Source organism: Oncorhynchus mykiss, chromosome 18, assembly GCF_057628025.1.
Source record: "Oncorhynchus mykiss isolate SJ-2025 chromosome 18, ASM5762802v1, whole genome shotgun sequence".
Classification (NCBI taxonomy): Eukaryota; Metazoa; Chordata; class Actinopteri; order Salmoniformes; family Salmonidae; genus Oncorhynchus; species Oncorhynchus mykiss.
The window spans coordinates 21,974,127-21,999,499 of NC_143039.1; the positions used below are offsets into that span (position 1 = coordinate 21,974,127).

The following is a 25,373-nucleotide window of genomic DNA, read 5'->3' on the forward strand; positions in this document are numbered from 1 at the left end:
CCCTCAGGAGACCATTCGCCACCTCATCAGGAGCATGCCCAGGCGTTGTAGGGAGGTCATACAGGCACGTGGAGGCCACACACACTACTGAGCCTCATTTTGACTTGTTTTAAGGACATTACATCAAAGTTGGATCAGCCTGTAGTGTGGTTTTCCACTTTAATTTTAAGTGTGACTCCAAATCCAGACCTCCATGGGTTGATAAATTTGATTTCCATTGATAATTTTTGTGTGATTTTGTTGTCAGCACATTCAACTATGTAAAGAAAAAAGTATTTAATAAGAATACTTCATTCATTCAGATATAGGATGTGTTATTTTGGTGTTCCCTTTATTTTCTTGAGCAGTGTAGCTTGCTATTTATGTACCAAGGTAAAAACATGGAGCCTAACGTTAGCTAGCTAGCTGCAAGGAGGATGTCATGTCATTGGACAAGTGGGTGAGTGACGGACTTTTCCCCCTCATAACGTTTTCCGGTGACTATACACAGTTAGAGATGCAGGTGTCATTTGGTTAGCTAGCAAGAACTTGAATGACTGTTATTGTAGTTGAAAATTCATGACTATGGTTGATTTTCCAGTATCTAGACTGTTCTCCCAAAAGTATTGAGACAGAAAACATAGGGTTAATTAATAGACATGCAGAAGCAGAGTAAAGGTTGAATTCAGGTGAATGGACAGAGCAGAATCCATGGGAGTGTACAGACTGGGTCAACATGGAGTTAATCACTAGACATGTAAAACAGAACGGAAGCAGAATCCATGGGATTGTACAGACTGGGTCAACATGGAGTTAATCACTAGACATGTAAAACAGAACGGAAGCAGAATCCATGGGAGTGTACAGACTGGGTCAACATGGAGTTAATCACTAGACATGTAAAGCAGAACAGAAGCAGAATCCATGGGAGTGTACAGACTGGGTCAACATGGAGTTAATCACTAGACATGTAAAACAGAACGGAAGCAGAATCCATGGGAGTGTACAGACTGGGTCAACATGGAGTTAATCACTAGACATGTAAAACAGAACGGAAGCAGAATCCATGGGAGTGTACAGACTGGGTCAACATGGAGTTAATCACTAGACATGTAAAACAGAACGGAAGCAGAATCCATGGGAGTGTACAGACTGGGTCAACATGGAGTTAATCACTAGACATGTAAAACAGAACGGAAGCAGAATCCATGGGAGTGTACAGACTGGGTCAACATGGAGTTAATCACTAGACATGTAAAACAGAACGGAAGCAGAATCCATGGGAGTGTACAGACTGGGTCAACATGGAGTTAATCACTAGACATGTAAAACAGAACGGAAGCAGAATCCATGGGAGTGTACAGACTGGGTCAACATGGAGTTAATCACTAGACATGTAAAACAGAACGGAAGCAGAATCCATGGGAGTGTACAGACTGGGTCAACATGGAGTTAATCACTAGACATGTAAAACAGAACGGAAGCAGAATCCATGGGAGTGTACAGACTGGGTCAACATGGAGTTAATCACTAGACATGTAAAACAGAACAGAAGCAGAATCCATGGGAGTGTACAGACTGGGTCAACATGGAGTTAATCACTAGACATGTAAAACAGAACGGAAGCAGAATCCATGGGAGTGTACAGACTGGGTCAACATGGAGTTAATCACTAGACATGTAAAACAGAACGGAAGCAGAATCCATGGGAGTGTACAGACTGGGTCAACATGGAGTTAATCACTAGACATGTAAAACAGAACGGAAGCAGAATCCATGGGAGTGTACAGACTGGGTCAACAGTTAATCACTAGACATGTAAAACAGAACAGAAGCAGAATCCATGGGAGTGTACAGACTGGGTCAACATGGAGTTAATCACTAGACATGTAAAACAGAACAGAAGCAGAATCCATGGGAGTGTACAGACTGGGTCAACATGGAGTTAATCACTAGACATGTAAAACAGAACAGAAGCAGAATCCATGGGAGTGTACAGACTGGGTCAACATGGAGTTAATCACTAGACATGTAAAACAGAACGGAAGCAGAATCCATGGGAGTGTACAGACTGGGTCAACATGGAGTTAATCACTAGACATGTAAAACAGAACGGAAGCAGAATCCATGGGAGTGTACAGACTGGGTCAACATGGAGTTAATCACTAGACATGTAAAACAGAACGGAAGCAGAATCCATGGGAGTGTACAGACTGGGTCAACATGGAGTTAATCACTAGACATGTAAAACAGAACGGAAGCAGAATCCATGGGAGTGTACAGACTGGGTCAACATGGAGTTAATCACTAGACATGTAAAACAGAACGGAAGCAGAATCCATGGGAGTGTACAGACTGGGTCAACATGGAGTTAATCACTAGACATGTAAAACAGATCAGAAGCAGAATCCATGGGAGTGTACAGACTGGGTCAACATGGAGTTAATCACTAGACATGTAAAACAGAACGGAAGCAGAATCCATGGGAGTGTACAGACTGGGTCAACATGGAGTTAATCACTAGACATGTAAAACAGAACGGAAGCAGAATCCATGGGAGTGTACAGACTGGGTCAACATGGAGTTAATCACTAGACATGTAAAACAGAACGGAAGCAGAATCCATGGGAGTGTACAGACTGGGTCAACATGGAGTTAATCACTAGACATGTAAAACAGAACAGAAGCAGAATCCATGGGAGTGTACAGACTGGGTCAACATGGAGTTAATCACTAGACATGTAAAACAGAACGGAAGCAGAATCCATGGGAGTGTACAGACTGGGTCAACATGGAGTTAATCACTAGACATGTAAAGCAGAACAGAAGCAGAATCCATGGGAGTGTACAGACTGGGTCAACATGGAGTTAATCACTAGACATGTAAAACAGAACGGAAGCAGAATCCATGGGAGTGTACAGACTGGGTCAACATGGAGTTAATCACTAGACATGTAAAACAGAACGGAAGCAGAATCCATGGGAGTGTACAGACTGGGTCAAAATGGAGTTAATCACTAGACATGTAAAACAGAACGGAAGCAGAATCCATGGGAGTGTACAGACTGGGTCAACATGGAGTTAATCACTAGACATGTAAAACAGAACGGAAGCAGAATCCATGGGAGTGTACAGACTGGGTCAACATGGAGTTAATCACTAGACATGTAAAACAGAACGGAAGCAGAATCCATGGGAGTGTACAGACTGGGTCAACATGGAGTTAATCACTAGACATGTAAAACAGAACGGAAGCAGAATCCATGGGAGTGTACAGACTGGGTCAACATGGAGTTAATCACTAGACATGTAAAACAGAACGGAAGCAGAATCCATGGGAGTGTACAGACTGGGTCAACATGGAGTTAATCACTAGACATGTAAAACAGAACGGAAGCAGAATCCATGGGAGTGTACAGACTGGGTCAACATGGAGTTAATCACTAGACATGTAAAACAGAACGGAAGCAGAATCCATGGGAGTGTACAGACTGGGTCAACATGGAGTTAATCACTAGACATGTAAAACAGAACGGAAGCAGAATCCATGGGAGTGTACAGACTGGGTCAACATGGAGTTAATCACTAGACATGTAAAACAGAACGGAAGCAGAATCCATGGGAGTGTACAGACTGGGTCAACATGGAGTTAATCACTAGACATGTAAAACAGAACGGAAGCAGAATCCATGGGAGTGTACAGACTGGGTCAACATGGAGTTAATCACTAGACATGTAAAACAGAACGGAAGCAGAATCCATGGGAGTGTACAGACTGGGTCAACAGTTAATCACTAGACATGTAAAACAGAACAGAAGCAGAATCCATGGGAGTGTACAGACTGGGTCAACATGGAGTTAATCACTAGACATGTAAAACAGAACAGAAGCAGAATCCATGGGAGTGTACAGACTGGGTCAACATGGAGTTAATCACTAGACATGTAAAACAGAACAGAAGCAGAATCCATGGGAGTGTACAGACTGGGTCAACATGGAGTTAATCACTAGACATGTAAAACAGAACGGAAGCAGAATCCATGGGAGTGTACAGACTGGGTCAACATGGAGTTAATCACTAGACATGTAAAACAGAACGGAAGCAGAATCCATGGGAGTGTACAGACTGGGTCAACATGGAGTTAATCACTAGACATGTAAAACAGAACGGAAGCAGAATCCATGGGAGTGTACAGACTGGGTCAACATGGAGTTAATCACTAGACATGTAAAACAGAACGGAAGCAGAATCCATGGGAGTGTACAGACTGGGTCAACATGGAGTTAATCACTAGACATGTAAAACAGAACGGAAGCAGAATCCATGGGAGTGTACAGACTGGGTCAACATGGAGTTAATCACTAGACATGTAAAACAGAACAGAAGCAGAATCCATGGGAGTGTACAGACTGGGTCAACATGGAGTTAATCACTAGACATGTAAAACAGAACGGAAGCAGAATCCATGGGAGTGTACAGACTGGGTCAACATGGAGTTAATCACTAGACATGTAAAACAGAACGGAAGCAGAATCCATGGGAGTGTACAGACTGGGTCAACATGGAGTTAATCACTAGACATGTAAAACAGAACGGAAGCAGAATCCATGGGAGTGTACAGACTGGGTCAACATGGAGTTAATCACTAGACATGTAAAACAGAACAGAAGCAGAATCCATGGGAGTGTACAGACTGGGTCAACATGGAGTTAATCACTAGACATGTAAAACAGAACGGAAGCAGAATCCATGGGAGTGTACAGACTGGGTCAACATGGAGTTAATCACTAGACATGTAAAACAGAACGGAAGCAGAATCCATGGGAGTGTACAGACTGGGTCAACATGGAGTTAATCACTAGACATGTAAAACAGAACGGAAGCAGAATCCATGGGAGTGTACAGACTGGGTCAACATGGAGTTAATCACTAGACATGTAAAACAGAACGGAAGCAGAATCCATGGGAGTGTACAGACTGGGTCAACATGGAGTTAATCACTAGACATGTAAAACAGAACGGAAGCAGAATCCATGGGAGTGTACAGACTGGGTCAACATGGAGTTAATCACTAGACATGTAAAACAGAACGGAAGCAGAATCCATGGGATTGTACAGACTGGGTCAACATGGAGTTAATCACTAGACATGTAAAACAGAACGGAAGCAGAATCCATGGGAGTGTACAGACTGGGTCAACATGGAGTTAATCACTAGACATGTAAAACAGAACGGAAGCAGAATCCATGGGAGTGTACAGACTGGGTCAGCATGGAGTTAATCACTAGACATGTAAAACAGAACGGAAGCAGAAAATGTGTACTTTTGTTAATTAATATAGGCACCAACATCCATGTATCTGTAACAAAAACCTGTTTGTACTAATCAAATATTATTAGAAAAACACTTATATTAGGAAAGTATATAAACAATAAATGAATTGTTTTTTGTATTAACACTATGGCACCGCCACCATTATAATCTAAATTGAGCAGATGTGGGCGTTAACAAGCAAGAATTGGGACAAGAAGATAATGGTGGCGAGAGGCCAAGGGGTGTTAATCATCTACATAGAGGGGAGTGACCATGTGTGTTATCTGAAGATGGAAACCTATAAGGCCTGAGGTCTGTAACAAGAAAAATCAGTTGTTCCATGGAATTGCTTTGCTCTGTTACTTTGTAATAAAGTCTATTTGAATTTACAAGTTCCATTATCTGAGAAATATTTGATTCAATATTTCCACAACATTATCCAGTTAGCATATCTCTTGCGTTTGCAAATTCACTCTGACTATCTATTTCAGAACAGACTTGTCTGAGTGTGTCAGAGCGCAGAATAACTGATGCACTTGAGTGTGCTACACTGGCTGAATGTGACCGCTGTAAGTAAATGTAGGCAGAAAAAGTAATAGTTAGTCAAGAATGCTCTAGATAACATGTAAACAGCCTAACCAGCTCTGCTAGGGCGAGTAAAGTGGTCAGAGTAAGGTGTTCTCTCATTTGTGTCTGGAAGTAGCAAGCTAGCCAACTTTAGCCAGTTAGCTTGTGTGCTTGGTTGCAGGCAAGCTGCAGAAGAACGGGAAGTCTACAATTCCCCATCGTTTATCAGTACAATTTTGACGGCCAACTAGCTGAAACAATTTGAGAGGCTTTACAGTGCATTCGGAAAGTATTCAGACCCCTTGACTTTTTCCATATTTTGTTACGTTACAGACTTGTTTTTTTTGCTCCTCAATTTACATACAATACTCCATAATGACAAAGGAAAAACAGTTTTTTTGAAATGTTTGCTAATTTATCAAATGAAAAAAAACGGATAAATCCTTTACATAAGTATTCAGACACTTTACTCAATACTTTGTTGAAGGACCTTTGGCAGCGATTACAGCCTCAAGTCTTCTTGGGTATGAAACTACAAGCTTGGCACAGCTGTATTTGAGATATTCTCCCATTCTTCTCTGCAGAACCTCTCAAGCTCTGTCAGGTTGGTTAGGGAGCGTCGCTGCACAGCTATTTTCAGGTCTTTCCAGAGATGTTCGATCGGGTTCAAGTCCGGGCTCTGGCGGAGCCACTCAAGGACATTCAGAGACTTGTCCCGAAGTCACTCCTGCATTGGCAAACTCCAAGCAGGCTGTCATGTGCCTATTACTGAGGAGTGGCTTCCGTCTAGCCACGCCTGATTGGTGGAGTGCTGCAGAGATGGATGTCATTCTGGAAGGTTCTACCATCTCCACAAAGGAACTCTGGAGCTCTGTCAGAGTGACCATCGTGTTCTTGGTCACCTCCCTGACCAAGGCCCTTCTCCCCCGATTGCTCAGTTTGGCCGGGCGGAAAGCTCTAGGAAGAATCCTGGTGGTTCCAAACTTCTTCCATTTAAGAATGATGAAGGCTACTGTGTTCTTGGGGACCTTCAATGATGCAGAAATGTTTTGGTACCTTTCCTCAAATCTGTACTTCAACAATCCTGTCTCGGAGCTCTACGGACATTTCCTTTGACCTCATGGCTTGGTTTTTGATCTGAAATACACCTTCAACTGTGGGACCTTATATAGACAGGTGTGTGCCTTTCCAAATTATGTCCAATCAATGGAATTTACCACAGGTGAACTCCAATCAAGTTGTAGAAAGATCTCAAAGATGATCAATGGAAACAGGATGCACCTGAGCTCAATTTTGAGTCTCATAACAAAGGGTCTGAATACTTATGTAAATAAGGTATTTCTATTTCGTTTTTTAAATACATTTGCAAAAATGTCTAAAAACCTGTTTTCGCTTTGTCATTGTGGGGTATTGTGCGTTGATTGATGAGGAACAGATGTATTTAACTAAATGTGGAAAAGGGGAAGGGGTCTGAATACTATCTGAATGCACTGTACTGTTTCTTTCATGTTCTTTCATTAGATTTTAGCTCATCTTGCTCTGGCTAGCATTAGTTGTTGATGTTGTTGTTGTTGATGTGCATAACTGAGGGAGAGAGAACCTACCTTTTCGTGGTTGTTTGATCAATAGGGTTGTAAAGTTCCCAAATATAAGAGGACTCTCTTGGTATTTAGCTACATACTTGCAGAAATCTATTCAACTGTATTTTGTGGCTTTTGGCGAATGTGTTCTAATGATCTAAAGTTGCGCTGTTGCAACACACAGTCCAGTTCAAAGTGAATGATGGCAGGTCCTACTGCCTGTAAACACACAGTCCAGTTCAAAGTGAATGATGGCAGGCCCTACTGCCTGTAAACACACAGTCCAGTTCAAAGTGAATGATGGCAGGCCCTACTGCCTGTAAACACACAGTCCAGTTCAAAGTGAATGATGGCAGGTCCTACTGCCTGTAAACACACAGTCCAGTTGAAAGTGAATGATGGCAGGCCATACTGCCTGTAAACACACGGTCCAGTTCAAAGTGAATGATGGCAGGCCCTACTGCCTGTAAACACACAGTCCAGTTCAAAGTGAATGATGGCAGGTCCTACTGCCTGTAAACACACAGTCCAGTTCAAAGTGAATGATGGCAGGCCATACTGCCTGTAAACACACAGTCCAGTTCAAAGTGAATGATGGCAGGCCCTACTGCCTGTAAACACACAGTCCAGTTCAAAGTGAATGATGGCAGGCCCTTGTGGCAAATGGCTTGTTTGCATGAGGCCTACTGTAGCTTTGATTGGCTATGGTGCACCGTTTGTGTAGACTCCGGTCCTGGACAGGACAGATGTTTTGGTTAGGTTCTATTTATTGCAGTGTCTATTAATTGTCTAAACTTCACGGCCGCTTTCCCATTCTATATTGCTATAGAATTTTCACAAATGCCTTAGTATACGTAGTTCCCAAACATTCTAAGAATGCTTGCTTGTCAGAAAATGTTTTAAAAAGTGTCATATTCTTTGTGGGAGTGTATATGAACAGATTTTAATAAGATGTCATGTTGCTAAATTGCTGTTGTGTGTAGAACATCTTTCACCATGCACGCTGTGCATCATGTTTCACACTCACACTAATTGGTAGGGTGGAACAATAAGGGTACTGGGCTAATAACCACCCTTTGTGTAGAGGACGCTAGGAGTGTGCGTGGGAGAGAGTGAAAGAGAGTTCATCAGTGTTCAGGAGCATGAGGGAGAGAGTGGGAGAGAATGGGAGGAGGGATGGGCGCTTCCGAGGCGGTAGGAGAGCTTCAGAGGAGGTAGGTGAGCTTCAGATGGGATAGGGGAACTTCAGAGGAGGTAGGTGAGCTTCAGATGGGATAGGGGAACTTCAGAGGAGGTAGGTGAGCTTCAGAGGGGATAGGGGAACTTCAGAGGGGATTGGAGAGCTTCAGATGGGATAGGGGAACTTCAGAGGGGATAGTGGAACTTCAGAGGGGATAGGGGAACTTCAGATGGGATAGGGGAACTTCAGAGGGGATAGGGGAACTTCAGAGGGGATAGGGGAACTTCAGAGGGTATAGGGGAACTTCAGAGGGGGTAGGGGAGATTCACGGGTGTCTATAAGTTCAGGAGGATGTAGGTGTTGGAAGGTGCAGGAGAGACTGGAGGTGTGCATTAGAACCTAGACAATAGGAGACACCATCTAATAAGAATCGCCCATATTATCCATGGTACTGGACCTACATTAGTGGGCTTCACCTGACCAAGACATTTTCCCCTGCAACCATATTACTTCCTTACCATGACAACCATGCCTTATTTCCTATTTCCTGTCTCCACAGGAAGTCAAGTCAACCTGACGTGCCGAGCGTTCTTCGGCTTCGCCGGGGAAGTCAGTCCGCTCATCTACTGGATGAAGGGAGAGAAGTTCATCGAAGACCTGGACGTGGAGAGGTTCAGAGAGAGTGACATCAAGTAAGACACACACACACACATCAAGTAACACCCTGTCACACACACACATGTCAAGTTAGACCCTGTTGTGGCGCAGTGGTTAAGGGCGCTGTACTGCAGCGCCAGCTGTGCCATCAGAGACCCTGGGTTCGCGCCCAGGATCTGTCGTAACCGGCCGCGACCGCGTCCGTTGGGCGACGCACAATTGGCCTAGCGTCGTCCGGGTTAGGGAGGGCTTGGTCGGTAGGGATGTCCTTGTCTCATCGATCCCGTACGGGAGTTGTAGCGATGAGACAAGATAGTACTACTACAAGAATTGGACACTCTGAAATTGGGGAGAAAAAGGGGGTAAAATTCAACAACAACAAAAAAGTACGACCCTGTTACACACACATCACTTGAGGTCATATGGGATATACATACGTTCGTGCATGAACTGTAAAAAGTCAACGCCACAGTTTTGACCAACACACTTGTGATTGTGGTATGTTGTAGTGTTATTACCAGGCTGTGGTATGTTGTAATGCTATTACCAGGCTGTGGTATGTTGTATTGCCATTACCAGGCTGTGGTATGTTGTAGTGATATTAACAGGCTTATTCATCTTGAATTCAGATATTCCTGAATCTATATTGACTATACAGCATCTGACCCAAGAGAAGCACGACTGTAACTCTACACTGTTATTCTCTATTGGGCCTGTTCACTCATGTGCAGACTGAAAGACACTGTTATTCTCTAATGTGCCTGTTCACTCATGTGCAGACTGAAAGACACTGTTATTCTCTAATGTGCCTGTTCACTCATGGGCAGACTGGAAGACACTGTTATTCTCTATTGAGCCTGTTCACTCATGGGCAGACTGGAAGACACTGTTATTCTCTAATGTGCCTGTTCACTCATGGGCAGACTGGAAGACACTGTTATTCTCTAATGTGCCTGTTCACTCATGGGCAGACTGAAAGACACTGTTATTCTCTAATGTGCCTGTTCACTCATGGGCAGACTGGAAGACACTGTTATTCTCTATTGAGCCTGTTCACTCATGGGCAGACTGGAAGACACTGTTATTCTCTAATGTGCCTGTTCACTCATGGGCAGACTGGAAGACACTGTTATTCGAATGTGCCTGTTCACTCATGGGCAGACTGGAAGACACTGTTATTCTCTAATGTGCCTGTTCACTCATGGGCAGACTGGAAGACACTGTTATTCTCTAATGTGCCTGTTCACTCATGGGCAGAATGGAAGACACTGTTATTCTCTAATGTTTATTTTTTATTTTACCTTTATTTAACTTGGCAAGTCAGTTAAGAACAAATTCTTATTTTCAATGACGGCCTAGGAACAGTGGGTTAACTGCCTGTTCAGGGGCAAAACGACAGATTTGTACCTTGTCAGCTCGGGGGTTTGAACTTGAAACCTTCCGGTTACTAGACCAACGCCCCGGAAGACACTGTTATTCTCTAATGAGCCTGTTCACTCATGGGCAGACTGGAAGACACTGTTATTCTCTAATGTGCTTGTTCACTCATGGGCAGACTGGAAGACACTGGTGTAAAGTTTAAGCTGAAGGTAGCAGACACCCTGGTGGTTAAGAGCTTTGGGTGTGAAAGCTGAGCCAACAAGGTGAAAAGCTCTCAATGGGCCGTTAGTAAGACACTTAATAACCCTAATTGCTCCAGGGTCACCGTTGATAACGGCTGACCCTGGCCGTGACCCCACTCTCCCAGGGTGTCTCACCCCACTCTCCCAGGGTGTCTCACACCACTCTCCCAGGGTGTCTCACACCACTCTCCCAGGGTGTCTTACCCCACTCTCCCAGGGTGTTTCACACCACTCTCCCAGGGTGTCTCACACCACTCTCCCAGGGTGTCTCACCCCACTCTCCCAGGGTGTCTCACACCACTCTCCCAGGGTTTCTCACCCCACTCTCCCAGGGTGTCTCACACCACTCTCCCAGGGTGTCTCACACCACTCTCCCAGGGTGTCTCACACCACTCTCCCAGGGTGTCAAATCAAATCAAATCACATTTTATTTGTCACATACACAGGGTTAGCAGATGTTAATGCGAGTGTAGCGAAATGCTTGTGCTTCTAGTTCCAACAATGCAGTAATAACCAACAAGTGATCTAGCTAACAATTCCAAAACTACTACCTTATAGACCCAAGTGTAAGGGGATAAAGAATATGTACATAAAGATATATGAATGAGTGATGGTACAGAGCGGCATAGGCAAGATACAGTAGATGGTATTGAGTTCAGTATATATATGAGATGAGTATGTAAACAAAGTGGCATAGTTAAAGTGGCTAGTGATACATGTATTACATAAAGATGCAGTAGATGATATAGAGTACAGTATATACATATATATATGAGATTAATAATGTAGGGTATGTAAACATTATATTAGGTAGCATTGTTTAAAGTGGCTAGTGATATATTTCACATCATTTCCCATCAATTCCCATTATTAAAGTGGCTGGAGTTGAGTCAGTGTGTTGGCAGCAGGAAAATTAATGTTAGTGGTGGCTGTTTAACAGTCTGATGGCCTTGAGATAGAAGCTGTTTTTCAGTCTCTCGGTCCCAGCTTTGATGCACCTGTACTGACCTCGCCTTCTGGATGATAGCGGGGTGAACAGGCAGTGGCTCGGGTGGTTGTTGTCCTTGATGATCTTTATGGCCTTCCTGTGACATCGGGTGGTGTAGGTGTCCTGGAGGGCAGGTAGTTTGCCCCCAGTGATGCGTTGTGCAGACCTCACTACCCTCTGGAGAGCCTTACGGTTGTGGGCGGAGCAGTTACCGTACCAGGCGGTGATACAGCCCGACAGGATGCTCTCGATTGTGCATCTGTAGAAGTTTGTGAGTGCTTTTGGTGACAAGCCAAATTTCTTCAGCCTCCTGAGGTTGAAGAGGCGCTGCTGCGCCTTCTTCACGATGCTGTCTGTGTGGGTGGACCAATTCAGTTTTTCTGTGATGTGTACGCCGAGGAACTTAAAACTTACTACCCTCTCCACTACTGTTCCATCGATGTGGATAGGGGGGTGTTCCCTCTGCTGTTTCCTGAAGTCCACAATCATCTCCTTAGTTTTGTTGACGTTGAGTGTGTGGTTATTTTCATGACACCACACTCCGAGGGCCCTCACCTCCTCCCTGTAGGCCGTCTCGTCGTTGTTGGTAATCAAGCCTACCACTGTTGTGTCGTCCGCAAACTTGATGATTGAGTTGGAGGCGTGCGTGGCCACGCAGTCGTGGGTGAACAGGGAGTACAGGAGAGGGCTCAGAACGCACCCTTGTGGGGCCCCAGTGTTGAGGATCAGCGGGGTGGAAATGTTGTTGCCTACCCTCACCACCTGGGGGCGGCCCGTCAGGAAGTCCAGTACCCAGTTGCACAAGGCGGGGTCGAGACCCAGGGTCTCGAGCTTGATGACGAGCTTGGAGGGCACTATGGAGTTAAATGCCGAGCTGTAGTCGATGAACAGCATTCTCACATAGGTATTCCTCTTGTCCAGATGGGTTAGGGCAGTGTGCAGTGTGGTTGAGATTGCATCGTCTGTGGACCTATTTGGGCGGTAAGCAAATTGGAGTGGGTCTAGGGTGTCAGGTAGGGTGGAGGTGATATGGTCCTTGACTAGTCTCTCAAAGCACTTCATGATGACGGAAGTGAGTGCTACGGGGCGGTAGTCGTTTAGCTCAGTTACCTTAGCTTTCTTGGGAACAGGAACAATGGTGGCCCTCTTGAAGCATGTGGGAACAACAGACTGGGATAGGGATTGATTGAATATGTCCGTAAACACACCAGCCAGCTGGTCTGCGCATGCTCTGAGGGCTCGGCTGGGGATGCCGTCTGGGCCTGCAGCCTTGCGAGGGTTGACACGTTTAAATGTTTTCCTCACGTCGGCTGCAGTGAAGGAGAGTCTGCATGTTTTAGTTGCGGGCCATGTCAGTGGCACTGTATTGTCCTCAAAGCGGGCAAAAAAGTTATTTAGTCTGCCTGGGAGCAAGACATCCTGGTCCGTGACGGGGCTGGTTTTCTTTTTGTAATCCATGATTGACTGTAGACCCTGCCACATACCTCTTGTGTCTGAGCCGTTGAATTGAGATTCTACTTTGTCTCTATACTGACGCTTAGCTTGTTTGATTGCCTTGCGGAGGGAATAGTTACACTGTTTGTATTCGGTCATGTTTCTGGTCACCTTGCCCTGATTAAAAGCAGTGGTTCGGGCTTTCAGTTTCATGCGAATGCTGCCATCAATCCACGGTTTCTGGTTTGGGAATGTTTTAATCGTTGCTATGGGAACGACATCTTCAACGCACGTTCTAATGAACTCGCTCACCGAATCAGCGTATTCGTCAATGTTGTTGTCTGACGCAATACGAAACTGCTTCCACGTGATGGAAGCAGTCTTGGAGTGTGTAATCAGATTGGTCGGACCAGCGTTGAACAGACCTCAGCGCGGGAGCTTCTTGTTTTAATTTCTGTCTGTAGGCAGGGATCAACAAAATGAAGTCGTGGTCAGCTTTTCCGAAAGGAGAGTGGGGCAGTATCTCACCCCACTCTCCCAGGGTGTCTCACACCACTCTCCCAGGGTGTTTATACCCCACTCTCCCAGGGTGTCTCACACCACTCTCCCAGGGTGTTTATACCCCACTCTCCCAGGGTGTCTCACACCACTCTCCCAGGGTGTCTCACCCCACTCTCCCAGGGTGTCTCACCCCACTCTCCCAGGGTGTTTATACCCCACTCTCCCAGGGTGTCTCATACCACTCTCCCAGGGTGTCTCAAGGAGAGTTGGGATATGCAAAACAACACATACGTATTAATACACGCTTGTACATGTGTGAAATAGGACAGACATAAGCACCCACCAAGTGATTGTTATTATGTTTTAAGCTGTTACCATGAAAACTCTAATTATTGTGTTTATATATGAAGCTGTTACCATGAGAACGGGTGCCCTAGTGATTCCTATGCACACGTCTCCTCCCGTGTTTGCATGCATATACAGAAGAGGTCAGGAGCATTTATCCTCATACAAGAGAGTCAGGGAGACACAGCGCAATAACAACCATTTAAAGGCCATTTACCACAAATACCTCACCGCACTCTGACAGCTCTACTAGAAAAATGTCACCTTTCCGTCACCAGCCATAGCTATTTCTTCAATAACATCAATGAATGTTTAATGGCGTTAGTCAATAATTCAGGCGATCATGCATTCTTTATTATTGCACGGCGTGTGTGTGTTCTCTGAAAGTGATCAGGCTTGCTTGCTTTGCTTATCACGTTGCTGGTCTTGAATGCTAAAGTTATACTGAGTTGAGCTGGAGAGGAGAGCAAGGGAACTCTGGGAGTTCTCTTTTACTTTGATTTGTGGGCGTCTAGTGGGAACAGCTCTGCTCTTCAGTCTTGGAGAAACATATACACATACACACAGACACGAATACACACACACAGACACACACACACACACACAAACACACACACACACACACACACACACACACACACACACACACACACACACACACACAGACACACATATACAAACACACAGACACACATATACAAACACACAGACACAGACACACACACACACACACACACGCACACACACACAAATACACACACACAGACACACATAAATACACACGCACAGACACACACACACACACACACACACACACACAAATACACACACACAGACACACATAAATAGACACACACAGACACACACATGCACACACGCAGACACACACACAGACACACGCACAGACACACACTTACCTACACACAGACACACACACACATACTCAGACACAGACACACAAATACGCACACACACACACACACACACACACACACACACACACACACACACACACACACACACACACACACACACACACACATGGGCTGAATACTCCATGGATCACTAGTACATATACAGTACCTGTCCAGGGGACTCTCACAGACATGGAGCTGTTGATGCATCTGTCTCTTTGTCTTCACAATCCATCCATCTGTTCGTTAATCCAACAGTCCATCCATTCCTCCGTTAATCCAACAATCCATCCATCCATCCATTCCTCCGTTAATCCAACAATGCATCCATCCATTCCTCCGTTAATCCAACAATCCATCCATCCATTCCTCCGTTAATCCAACAATCCATCCATCCGTCCGTTAATCCAACAGTCCATCCATCCATTCCTATGTTAATCCAACAATCCATCCATCCATTCCTCCGTTAATCCAACAATCCATCCATCCATCTGTTAATCCAACAGTCCATCCATCCATTCCGTTGTTAATCCAACAATCCATCCATCCATTAATCTGTTAATCCAACAATCCATCCATCCATTCCTATGTTAATCCAACAGTCAATCAATTCCTCCGTTAATCCAACAATCCATCCATCCATTCCTCCATTAATCCAACAATCCATCCATCCATTCCTATGTTAATCCAACAGTCCATCCATTCCTCTGTTAATCCAACAGTCCATCCATTCCTCTGTTAATCCAACAGCCCATCCATCCATTTCTCTGTTAATCCAACAGTCCATCCGTTCCTCTGTTAATCCAACAGTCCATCCGTTCCTGTGTTAATCCAATAGTCCATCCGTTCCTCTGTTAATCCAACAGTCCATCCGTTCCTCTGTTAATCCAACAGTCCATCCGTTCCTCTGTTAATCCAACAGTCCATCCGTTCTTCTGTTAATCCAACAGTCCATCCATTCCTCTGTTAATCCAATAGTCCATCCATCCATTCCTCTGTTAATCTAACAGTCCATCCATCCAATTCATCCATCCAGCGTCTTGCTGTGCTTTTATTCAAGCCAATTCACTTCAATATGCTTTATTTGTCCGCAAGGGGCAATCATAGCAGGACTGACCATGGCATGGCAGACATAGCATTACCATAACAACAACAGAGAACAGGAAACGCTGAAAACACATAATAACACTTATTGCTCCAGTGAATAAGAGTTCCAAGGAAAAACAGCAGTCCACAATACTCCATACTTGCTAACTTGAGTCCCTATAGGTTTTTCCTATTGGTCATTGATGTTTAAAACACATTCTGATATGTCCGGAGACCTCCCTCTGTAGAACAGTAGCTACATCAGGAACACCTTCCGTAACTACCCTCACAATGTACTCAAACCTCCAAAGGAATCAATTCATCATTATATAAACGTCTCAGAGAAAACGCCATGCGAATGATGTGTTTGATCCAGGTTTTACTCCTAAATAACAATGCATTTCATCCAGAATTTGCTTCTCCAACCTCTTTTGTGACCCCAGTACGGCATCCATATTAGGAAGTACCTGGTACCAAACGGCACACCATTCCCTAGATCAGGGGTGGGCAAAGTTAGAGGGCTCTGGTCAAAAGTAAAGCACTATGTGGGGAACAGGGTGCCATTTGGAAACGTCTCTGTAAACTAGCAGGTTCAGAGTACCTGAAGCAGATCTCTCACTCCAAACCTGGTGATGACTTCATACCAATTAGGCTTGGAATAAATCAATGAAAAAGAGAGAGAGAACGAGAGGGAGGGAGGGAGGGAGGGAGGGAGGGAGGGAGGGAGGGAGGGAGAAGGAGAGGGAGAGGGGGAGAGAGACTGAGAGACCAGAGAGAGAAACCGAGAGACCAGAGTGAGAGCGAGAGACCGAGAGACCAGAGAGAGTGCGAGCAACTGAGAGACCAGAGAGAGAGAGTGACTGAGAGACCAGAGAGAGAGAGTGACTGAGAGATCCAAAGAGAGAGAGAGACTAGAAGCTTTGACTATGTACAGACTCAGTGAGCATAGCCTTGCTATTGAGAAAGGCCGCCGTAGGCAGACCTGGCGCTCAAGAGAAGACAGGCTATGTGCTCACTGCCCACAACATGAGGTGGAAACTGAGCTGCACTTCCTAACCTCCTGCCCAATGTATGACCATATTAGAGACACATATTTCCCTCAGATTACACAAATCCACAAAGAATTCAAATACAAATCCAATTTTGATAAACTCCCATATCTACTGGATGAAATTCCAGTGTGCCATCACAGCAGCAAGATTTGTGACCTGTTGCCACAAGAAAAGGGCAACCAGTGAAGAACAAACACCATTGTAAATACAACCCATATTTATGCTTATTTATTTTCCCTTGTGTACTTTAACCATTTGTACATTGTTACAACACTGTGTGTATATATATATATATATATATATATATATATATATATAATATGACATTTGTAATGTCTTTATTGTTTTGAAACTTCTGTATGTGTAATGTTTACTGTTAACTTTTATTAATTATTTCACTTTTGTATATTATCTACCTCACTTGCTTTGGCAATGTTAACACATGTATCCCATGCCAATAAAGCCCCTTGAATTGAATTGAATTGAGTCCAGCGAGAGAGACCAGAGAGAGAGAGAGAGAGACCAGAGAGAGAGAGAGAGACCAGAGAGAGAGAGAGAGACCAGAGAGAGAGAGAGTCCAGAGACCAGGCTGTAGTATTGAACATGTGAAGACCTAGTTGTCTTAGGTCACACAATAGTTACCCAGAAGAAAATGGGGGAGGGTCATGCTTTTTCAATTTCAGTCATGGGGAAGGTTTAGTTTTGTTGTTGTTTTTTTGTCCAGGGCAGGGTCATGTAATTTGTAATCAATAAAATGTCATATTTCTCAGGATTTGATAATTAGTTGCTTATTATATTATTTAATGTGTGCCCGATGATTATGTGCCTGATTTTCTGCTGGGAGCACAATGTCAAGTGAGCCCCGTGTGGTCTCACTAAAATGATCCATAACCTATACAAGCCTTTCTCAAATCTCAGTCTGCGGAGGAATGCTCTCCAGTCTGCAGCATATTTATCTTGAAAATGATATAGATTTTTTTTGTGGTCTGTGGCATATTTGACTCAAATAAATATGTGCAGTGGGACTACTTGTGCAATGCGCTGAACTATGTAGGCAGCAGTAAACAAATTGTGTTGCCATGACTAATTATAGCTACACCAAACACACACACACAAGCTAGCCCTGCTGCTCAGCCTGCAGTCTCTCTCTCTCTCTCTCTCTCTCTCTCTCGCTCTCTCTCTTTCTCTCTCTCTCTCTTTCTCTCTCTCTCTCTCTCTCTCTCTCTCTCTCTCTCTCTCTCTCTCTCTTTCTCTCTCTCTCTCTCTCTCTCTCTCTCTCTCTCTCTCTCTCTCTCTCTCTTTCTTTCTCTCTCTCTCTCTCTCTCTCTCTCTCTCCCTCTCTCTCTCTCTCTCTCTCTCTCTCTCTCTCGCTCTCTCGCTCTCTCTGGATTTGTTTCAAATAACAGTTGCCCACCAAACCCAGTCTGTGTGTTATGTCAGACTTGCCTCAGCTGATATGCGATGAAGCCATCGTAAATAAGCAGACATTTAGAAGCAAAGCTTCCACATCTCAAGGATAAAACAGACAATTTTTTTATTTATTTCAAACCAAACAAACAAAAATGCTGCACAATATTTTCACAGACAATGAGAGTTCACTGAAGGCTTCATACTCCCTTTCTCATAACATTTCCTAGTGCCAGGCTCCTTTCACTATAGTTGAAAAGCTGGTCATGCCCTCAGTCATGGATGCTTGCCCAGAGGTTTTAGGCCTAACTGCTGCTACAAAGATCAGTGAAATCCCACGTTCCAATGACACTGTCACGCGTAGAATCCAGGATCTGGCCGATGATACAGAATCACATGGAGGTTTTAGACAGAGCCCCCACATCAAATTGGTTTGTAATCAAATTAGATGAGACGGCTGACATTTCAAATGCCACTTCTTGTATATATTAGCTACATATGTAAAGAATGTCTTTCTTGTAGAGAGTTTCCTCAGAATAAAACTACAGGAGAAATATTCTGTGTTCTGAACGAGTACATCACGGGACATGGATTACGATGGGACCATTGTATCGGGATCTGTAGGCCTACGGACGAGTCTACTGCTCAACCAAAACCATGCAGGTGACATTTTCCAAGCAAACAATAAAATTGCCGATTTCAAGAAAAAGCTGGGCACCTGGAGAGACAAAGTGGATAGAGGCATTTTCTCCCATCTATTCTCCACTTTAGAAGTTTGCTATAGACCTACAACACAAACAGGTATGGGACCACATGCTTGCTGCAACAAAATTGAAATATCGCAGCAGACTGGCTGTTGAAAACACCTTCACAACTCCCGGGTGTCCCTGGCACAAACAAGTTTGAGAAAGGCTGGCCTATAATATAGGCTATACTAAGAGCATGTTCGGAGAAACACATGTGTCACGGATCCCTCTGGAACTTTCATTGCGCACACCTGGCCCCCATTCCCACTGATTGTATTTGTATATATGTGCCCTTTGTTCCCCATGGTGCTGTCGGTTATTGTTCCAATGTCCGTTGGTGTGTGTGAGGACCTGTGCTGTGTGTTTTGGGCTTTCGTGCCCTTGTGGATTGCGCAGATGATTACGGGTCTAGTCCCGTGTGTTAATCATTGTGCGTGTGTGTTTTTTATTCAAAGTACTCCTCGCTCTTTTGTTTGGGTTTCTACCCTGTGTTTTATGTACTTGTTTGTTTGGTCTTCGTCCCCGTGCCTTTACACGCCACGGCATAATTTGGGGTATAATTAAAAAAAAATATTACGCATTCCTGCGCCTGTCTCCTGAATCTCTTCATACCAACGTGACAGCAGGGAAAAGTTATATTTCTAGGAAAATGTACTTCCTTCCCAAGTTTTTTTTCTGCTGGGATGCTGTATATACAAGGCTACACTGCATTACACACTGCATTGGATAGGCGTTCCCAATGACTGTGCTGTGTACGGTGGCACTTCAGGAGTCCAGTCAATTTGTCCCAAAAAAATGCAATATCTGTGCAAGTGGACTAGGCCTACTGATGTCCTGTTCAGCTTGAGAGGGAGAGCGGGAAGATGAAGAGCTTACTATTGCTATAATTAATTAGAATGGAAACAAAAGGTTTCGTTGCCCGTAATGAAGCTATTTATCAGAGTTATTGACCTCAAAAAAGCCTAATTCGAGTAATTTACATAAACTACTGTTCAAAAGTTTGCGGTCACTTAGAAATGTCCTTGTTTTTGAAAGAAACAAGTTTTTTTGTCTATTAAAATAACATCAAATTGATCAGGATGTCACGCCCTGACCTGAGATATCTTTGTTTATATTTTGGTTAGGTCAGGGTGTGACTCGGGTGGGTACGCTCGTTCTTGTATTGTCTAGGGTTTTTTGTATGTCTAGGGTTTTTGTAGGTCTAGTTGATTTGTATGTCTATGATGGCCTGATATGGTTCTCAATCAGAGGCAGCTGTTTATCGTTGTCTCTGATTGGGGATCATATTTAGGTAGCCATTTTCCCTTTGGTGTTTGTGGGAACTTGTCTATGTGTGGTTGCCTGTCAGCACTCGGTTTGTTCAGTGTTCATTCTTTAAATAAATAAGAATGTACGCATACCACACTGTGCCTTGGTCCAATCCTTTTAATGAACGTGGCACAGGAATACAATGTAGACATTGTTAATGTTGTAAATGACTATTGTAGCTGGAAACAGCAGATTTTTTATGGAAAATCTACATAGACGTACAGAGGCCCGGTATCAGTAACCATCACTCCTGTGTTCCAGTGGCACGTTGTGTTAGCTAATCCAAGTTTATCATTTTAAAAGGCTAATTGATCCTTAGAAAACCCTTTTGCAATTATGTTAGCACAGCTAAAACTGTTGTTCTGATTAAAGAAGCAGTAAAACTGGCCTTGTTTAGACTAGTTGTGTATCTGGAGCATCAGTATTTGTGGGTTTGATTACAGGCTCAAAATGGCCAGAAACAAAGTCCTTTCTTCTGAAACTCGTCAGTCTAGTCTTGTTCTGAGAAATGAAGGTTATTCCATGCGAGAAATTGCCAAGAAACTGAAGATCACGTACAACGCTGTGAACAACTCCCTTGACAGAAAAGCAAACTTGCTATAACCAGAATAGAAAGAGGAGTGGGAAGCACCGGTGCACCATAAGCTAGTGATGCGGATGGCCGTAAGCTAGTGATGCGGATGGCCGTAAGCTAGTGATGCGGATGGCCGTAAGCTAGTGATGCGGATGGCCGTAAGCTACTGATGCGGATGGCCGTAAGCTAGTGATGCGGATTGCCGTAAGCTAGTGATGCGGATGGCCGTAAGCTAGTGATGCGGATGGCCAAAAGCTAGTGATGCGGATGGCCGTAAGCTAGTGATGCGGATGGCCGTAAACTGGTGATGCGGATGGCCGTAAGCTAGTGATGCGGATGGCCGTAAGCTAGTGATGCGGATGGCCGTAAGCTAGTGATGCGGATGGCCGTAAGCTAGTGATGCGGATGGCCGTAAGCTGGTGATGCGGATGGCCGTAAACTAGTGATGCGGATGGCCGTAAGCTGGTGATGCGGATGGCCGTAAGCTGGTGATGCGGATGGCCGTAAGCTAGTGATGCGGATGGCCGTAAGCTAGTGATGCGGATGGCCGTAAACTAGTGATGCGGATGGCCGTAAACTAGTGATGCGGATGGCCGTAAGCTAGTGATGCGGATGGCCGTAAACTAGTGATGCGGATGGCCGTAAGCTAGTGATGCAGATGGCCGTAAGCTAGTGATGTGCAGGTCAGCTGTTTGTTCGCCCCCACCCACCTGCAATTGATGATAACCCATCCGCAACCACCTGACTATTTTAAATAAAGTGAACATCTGAGGCCCACACCCAACTCTAACCCGCAAATATCTAAAATGCACTGTACAGTTGTCTTTTTTCTCTTGAAAATGTATTGAGCAATTACGCTTCTCGTGAGCATTTAGAAAGGCTTGCGCCTATTGAACAGCAGCCTAGCATTTTACTGAAACAAAACAAAATAAGAAATGGACATCTTGTAGGCTGTGTGGGCTAATATCCTATACTGGTATATGAATTAATCTAATAACATAATTCCCCAACCTTAACCCTAACCTTAACCATTCAGAGTTCATGCCTAAACGTAACCTTAAACACTTCGCAATTTGATGTTTAGAACAGTTCAAAATATAGGTATCTCGCATTATAAATACATTAGTCCTTTACTGGAGCTCTGCCAGAGTGCTAGGTTTTTGACCACGGTTAGGGTTATGATACGGGTTAGGGTTATGGTGCGGGTTGGGGTTATGGTGTGGGTTAGGGTTATGATACGGGTTAGGGTTATGGTGCGGGTTAGGGTTATGATACAGGTTAGGGTTATGGTGCGGGTTGGGGTTATGGTGTGGGTTAGGGTTATGATTCGGGTTAGGGTTATGGTGCGGGTTAGGGTTATGATACGGGTTAGGGTTATGGTGCGGGTTAGGGTTATGATACGGGTTAGGGTTATGGTGCGGGTTGGGGTTATGGTGTGGGTTAGGGTTATGATTCGGGTTAGGGTTATGGTGCGGGTTAGGGTTATGATACGGGTTAGGGTTATGGTGCGGGTTAGGGTTATGATACAGGTTAGGGTTATGGTGTGGGTTAGGGTTATGGTGCGGGTTAGGGTTATGATACGGTTTAGGGTTATGATACGGGTTAGGGTTATGATACGGGTTAGGGTTATGGTGCGGGTTAGGGTTATGGTGCGGGTTAGGGTTATGATACAGGTTAGGGTTATGATACGGGTTAGGGTTATGATACGGGTTATGGTGCAGGTTAGGGTTATGGTGCGGGTTAGGGTTGTGGTGCGGGTTTAAGGTTATGATGCGGGTTAGGGTTATGGTGCTGGTTAGGGTTATGGTGCGGGTTTAAGGTTATGATGCGGGTTAGGGTTATGGTGCTGGTTAGGGTTATGGTGCGGGTTTAAGGTTATGATGCGGGTTAGGGTTATGGTGCTGGTTAGGGTTATGGTGCGGGTTTAAGGTTATGATGCGGGTTAGGGTTATGGTGCTGGTTAGGGTTATGATGCTGGTTTGAGTTATCATGTGGGTTAGGGTTATGATGTGGGTTAGGGTTATGATGTGGGTATGTGTACTATATGTTGTCTCCATATTCATTATCCCACTGGAAATCCACAATTTCATCCGCTATTGGCTTTGAAATGGAAATCAATCTATAAGAGTGTTCTCTGTAGAGAATCCGGTAATACGAGAGATGGGGCATTTGGCACAATGTTTCACGACAAAGATATTTTACATACACATTACATCAAATATAATTTAAGACTGCTTCCTAGGCTTCAAGAGATGTGGTCTCCATCTACAGTGAGTCTGAAGAGCCCTTGCAACACATGGAAGGAGACCCTGTGGGAAAGCAACCAAGTGATGTAACTCCCCTAATCTTGGATGACATTGTCATAACCTCTCTCTCACCTTCAAACTTTAATACAGTATTGTATCAGAGTCTCAGGAGGAATTCAGAGGATTCTTGTCAAACACACACACACACACACACACACACACACACACACACACACGCGCGCGCACGCGCACACACACACTGAGATGGCTCTCTAGCGTAATCGTCTCTATACTACGCTGACATGTGAAGGAGCATTAAATGAGGAGAGGCTGTCCCTAGGGACCTGTCAATCACAGGGATTGGAGAGCTCTCACGGTTGATCCAACCAACCCTCCTCCTCCTCCACTCACATGCTGCTGCCTCTCTCCTCTCCTCTCCTCTCTCTCCTCTCCCCCTCTCTCTCTCTCTCTCTCTCCCTCTCTCTCCCTCTCCTCTCCTCTCCTCTCCTCTCCTCTCCTCTCCTCTCTTCTCTCTCTTCTCTCCCTCTCCTCTCCTCTCTCCCAATTATGCCTCTCATTAAGGCTTGATGTATATACAGTGCCTTGCGAAAGTATTCGGCCCCCTTGAACTTTGCGACCTTTTGCCACATTTCAGGCTTCAAACATAAAGATATAAAACTGTATTTTTTTGTGAAGAATCAACAACAAGTGGGACACAATCATGAAGTGGAACGACATTTATTGGATATTTCAAACTTTTTTAACACATCAAAAACTGAAAAATTGGGCGTGCAAAATTATTCAGCCCCTTTACTTTCAGTGCAGCAAACTCTCTCCAGAAGTTCAGTGAGGATCTCTGAATGATCCAATGTTGACCTAAATGACTAATGATGATAAATACAATCCACCTGTGTGTAATCAAGTCTCTGTATAAATGCACCTGCACTGTGATAGTCTCAGAGGTCCGTTAAAAGCGCAGAGAGCATCATGAAGAACAAGGAACACACAAGGCAGGTCCGAGATACTGTTGTGAAGAAGTTTAAAGCCGGATTTGGATACAAAAAGATTTCCCAAGCTTTAAACATCCCAAGGAGCACTGTGCAAGCGATAATATTGAAATGGAAGGAGTATCAGACCACTGCAAATCTACCAAGACCTGGCCGTCCCTCTAAACTTTCAGCTCATACAAGGAGAAGACTGATCAGAGATGCAGCCAAGAGGCCCATGATCACTCTGGATGAACTGCAGAGATCTACAGCTGAGGTGGGAGACTCTGTCCATAGGACAACAATCAGTCGTATATTGCACAAATCTGGCCTTTATGGAAGAGTGGCAAGAAGAAAGCCATTTCTTAAAGATATCCATAAAAAGTGTTGTTTAAAGTTTGCCACAAGCCACCTGGGAGACACACCAAACATGTGGAAGAAGGTGCTCTGGTCAGATGAAACCAAAATGGAACTTTTTGGCAACAATGAAAAACGTTATGTTTGGCGTAAAAGCAACACAGCTGAACACACCATCCCCACTGTCAAACATGGTGGTGGCAGCATCATGGTTTGGGCCTGCTTTTCTTCAGCAGAGACAGGGAAGATGGTTAAAATTGATGGGAAGATGGATGGAGCCAAATACAGGACCATTCTGGAAGAAAACCTGATGGAGTCTGCAAAAGACCTGAGACTGGGACGGAGATTTGTCTTCCAACAAGACAATGATCCAAAACATAAAGCAAAATCTACAATGGAATGGTTCAAAAATAAACATATCCAGGTGTTAGAATGGCCAAGTCAAAGTCCAGACCTGAATCCAATCGAGAATCTGTGGAAAGAACTGAAAACTGCTGTTCACAAATGCTTTCCATCCAACCTCACTGAGC

At 44.4% G+C, this 25,373-nt stretch overlaps 1 protein-coding gene across 2 annotated transcripts in view; it reads left to right on the top strand.

Annotated features, from left to right (window-relative positions):
* The window catches only part of LOC110495483 (interleukin-1 receptor accessory protein-like 1), a 385,189-nt gene that overhangs the window by 308,073 nt on the left and 51,743 nt on the right, over positions 1 to 25,373 (top strand). For both annotated transcript variants that reach the window (XM_036951893.2, XM_036951894.2), the window contains exon 7: positions 9,180 to 9,312. In XM_036951893.2, coding sequence (XP_036807788.1) covers positions 9,180 to 9,312 — 133 coding nt within the window. The remainder of the gene's footprint in view (positions 1 to 9,179; positions 9,313 to 25,373) is intronic.